Source organism: Arachis stenosperma, chromosome 7 (genome assembly GCF_014773155.1).
Source record: "Arachis stenosperma cultivar V10309 chromosome 7, arast.V10309.gnm1.PFL2, whole genome shotgun sequence".
Lineage (NCBI taxonomy): Eukaryota > Viridiplantae > Streptophyta > Magnoliopsida > Fabales > Fabaceae > Arachis > Arachis stenosperma.
Window position 1 is genome coordinate 34,089,951 of NC_080383.1, and position 3,403 is coordinate 34,093,353.

The window sequence follows — 3,403 nt, forward strand, 5'->3', positions numbered from 1 at the left end:
AAATGCATAACATGTTACTTTTTTATTAATCAAATTATTATAATTTAAATTAATTTTAAAAAAATAATTTAAAATTATAATTTCAATCTGATCACGTGCATGATACGGATAATTACACTTGTTTACTTTTAATAATTGAGAGGGTAAAGTGTGAATTTTTATCATTAGTTTTATAAGTGGGATAAAAAACAAATATAAAAAAGAAAATAATGAAGAATTAAAGATCACATTTTAGTATTTTACACTCTCAATTTTTTTTAACAATTAAGAGAATCTATTCCCAAATTAAAGACGATGAATTTGTTTGGATGAGTTTTTAAGAAAATATCTTTCTTTGAGTTGTCTTTTTTTAAAAGATCTTATGAAAAAGTAAAAATAATTTTGTGTTTGGATATTTCATGCAAAAAAAATCTTTTTATTTATCAATTATATTTAGGTATAACGATGTAAAAGTACTTATTTATTTATTTATTATATTAAAAACATTTTTTTTAAAAAAATAAAAAATATAAATTATAACTTATCAAAAAAATATTTTTTTATTTTTTTAATAATTTTATTTTTACTACTAAAAATTTGCTAAACACCTTAAAAAATAAAAAAATTTATTAAAAAAGATTTTTTCAACTGAAAATTCAAACATTTGTCAATTCAACCAAACAAAATAAATCAAAGGAAGCATCGAAAACAAAAAAGTGAAGAAATTTCAAAAACCTAAGCAACAGACTTGACGCTCTGAAATATCTAATCATCACTATCGCTTGCTACCATGGCCACCACACCATACTTAACCAATCTCCTCCATCAACATCAACCACAACAACCACAGTCAGTATTGGCTAATAATCCATGAGCCCCGATTCTCGAGCACCCTCAACCATGAAATATTAGTCCTCCATCATGACCAATAACAACATCGATGAATTGTTATAGGCCTTACAAGCATTGTAACAACATCGATGAACAATAATGCAACTTTATATACAATTGTAACTAGCATCCAATTTTAACTTGTTTTAATTAAATCCCTACATGATTATACCTAGAAATATTTTGTTTCGTTTAACCTTCTTTTGTTATTAGAAGAACCTAACTAAAAACTTTTTCACACTATAAAGGCCTTATTACAAAAAATTACAAATTACAAATTACAAAATTAAAAAATAGGATTTAGTGATTTGCTATACTTACAAATTTAATAATATTTTTGAGATCTCAAGATTAGTAAAAAAAAAAAATTGACCATGCTCAAGAAAAATGAATTTCTGTGGAAGTGGTCAATTCTCTCTCTCTCAAACACAAATTCCTCTATTATAGGCAAATAATTCTTCTGGCAATCCGAAATATGCTCCTAAATTTTTTACCCGAATAATGCTTCTATGGTGCCTTATATAACTCCATTATTTTGCAATGTTTCTCCTTGCCCTCAGCAAATTCTCATAATATTTATTCTCATCGTCTTCGTCCAAAACATAAGCACAACCTCCTATTTTCCAAAAATGGGAGGTTGTGCTAGCAGACCCAAGACCCTTGAAGAGGAGCTCCCAGTTGAGGTTCTTACACCAAAAAATATTGAAGCTGAGGTTGAGGCTGAAACTGAGGTCAAGGTTGAGACTGAGACTGAGGATACTTCTCTTGAAAAGGAGCTCCCAGTTGATCCTCCTACACCAAATATTGAGACTCAGCTTGAGGTTGAGGTTGAGGGTGCTAGCTCCGAGGTTATTATTTTATTTCCTTTGCATCTTTCTATCTCATAAAGCCATCAGTGTTATTTATTATAGCTCTATTCTCACCTTACTCTATCTTTATTTTTAAGTAAATTAAACAAAATTTTATAAGCACCAAAAATCCCCTTCATTATACATAAAGGATATTGTTTTGATTCAAACCTTTTCTCTCTAGAATATACCATTGATATATTCATAAAATTAATGAAATAGACCATTGTTGAATCTAATATAATATAGAAGTTATCATATTTTTTAATTAGATTTTTTCTTCCAAAGAAGCCAAGCACTCCTATTATTTTTCTTTTCAAATTAATTTGCCTTTGCTATATATTGTTAATATTTTTGGTTGATGGGGATTGTATAGGAGAAAAAGGAAGAAGGCGAAGCTGAGGGTGAGAAGAAAGAAGAAGCAACAGAAGAGAAGAAAGTAGAAGAAGTATCTTCCGAGCCTGTTGATGATGCTTTTGTGGAAGTTGACAAGTCATTTGAGAAAACAACTGAAGAGCCACCCCGTGTAAGCGGAGCTTGGGAATTCAATTTCATGGGGTTGGCCTTAAAAATATAACATTTTGGATTGGTCAATTATTTATGTAAATATAATTGAGGAATTCTGAGTCCATTTAATGTCTGAAGATTGAATTTTGATTGTCTATGTGTAGTTTGGAAATTATGTTTCTGACCTGTGATTGAGACTGAAATTTGAATTTCTGATTGTTTAATTTGTTTGGTAAGGAACTTTAACATTACTCCTCTAAAATTCCTGAGAAGCATTCATCTGTGATCGAGCGGTTTGGATCTATTTCCTTCTTTCTTTCGTAGTGGCTTCGGCCTCAGATTTTGAACAATTATATTTTTATACAAGATGTGTTATGGAAATAAAAATTTTTATGCGATATAACAATTTTATTTTTTATTATACGATGAATTTAAATTTTAATTGTTTTACTTATTAATATTTTTATTACTAAACAGTTTAATATCATACATTTAAGTTTTTGTATTTTTTAAATCAGAACATTTTTAAATAAAATTAAAATATTAGCATAATATTTAATATTCATATTATTATATAAAATATTAATAATGACTTACATCTTTATGGTTTAGTAATTACTTGACATATTTTAGATATTTTTTTGTCAAAAATATTAGTTTTTTTCTAATTATTATTTTATTTTGAGATTTGTATTATCTTATATTTTATAAAAATACCAGTATTTTTGAGATAATTAATGCTTTATGTGTTTTCAAAATTTTTAAATTTTTTCAAGAATCAATTTTAGTTATTAAAATATGTGAAATCCTTTTAACTAACAAACCATAAAAGTATTAGTATTTTGTAATTTTAAAAAATATATTTTTAATATTATTGTGTCTTTTTTATGTAATTAATATATCAAAAACAAAACTATTGAAAAAAATTCCAAAATTTTTTTATAAGTCGATAAGCTTTTTAAAAAACTCAATACCTGCGTATTACGCATAAATTATTTTTATATAATTAAAGAAATAAATAAAAAAGTAATTAAAAAGTTTTGTAAACCTTGGCTTTTTCCTATTGAAATTTCTAAATTCATCCTAGCTATGAAGGAAGAGGCCATCAAGATTATTGACCAATCTACTATTCTCAATAAGGACAAGATAACCATCCAAATTTAAATTTTATTATAATT

The 3,403-nt window shown here is 26.3% G+C and overlaps 1 protein-coding gene across 1 annotated transcript; it reads left to right on the forward strand.

The window, feature by feature from the left end:
- Nucleotides 1–985: 985 nt before the first annotated feature.
- LOC130942004 (uncharacterized) lies at nucleotides 986–2,449 on the forward strand. The gene is made up of 2 exons (XM_057870667.1): nucleotides 986–1,718; nucleotides 2,095–2,449. The coding sequence occupies exons 1-2, from the start codon at nucleotides 1,380–1,382 to the stop codon at nucleotides 2,293–2,295; spliced, it is 540 nt and encodes a 179-aa protein (XP_057726650.1). The 5' UTR covers nucleotides 986–1,379; the 3' UTR covers nucleotides 2,296–2,449.
- Nucleotides 2,450–3,403: the final 954 nt, after the last annotated feature.

Bases quoted from the DNA above. Each gene is read 5' to 3' on its own strand.
- LOC130942004 (XM_057870667.1), top strand. From the start codon at position 1,380: ATGGTGCCTTATATAACTCCATTATTTTGCAATGTTTCTCCTTGCCCT. The intron at 1,719-2,094 runs GTTATTATTTTA...GGGATTGTATAG, and splicing joins TTGAGGGTGCTAGCTCCGAG to GAGAAAAAGGAAGAAGGCGA.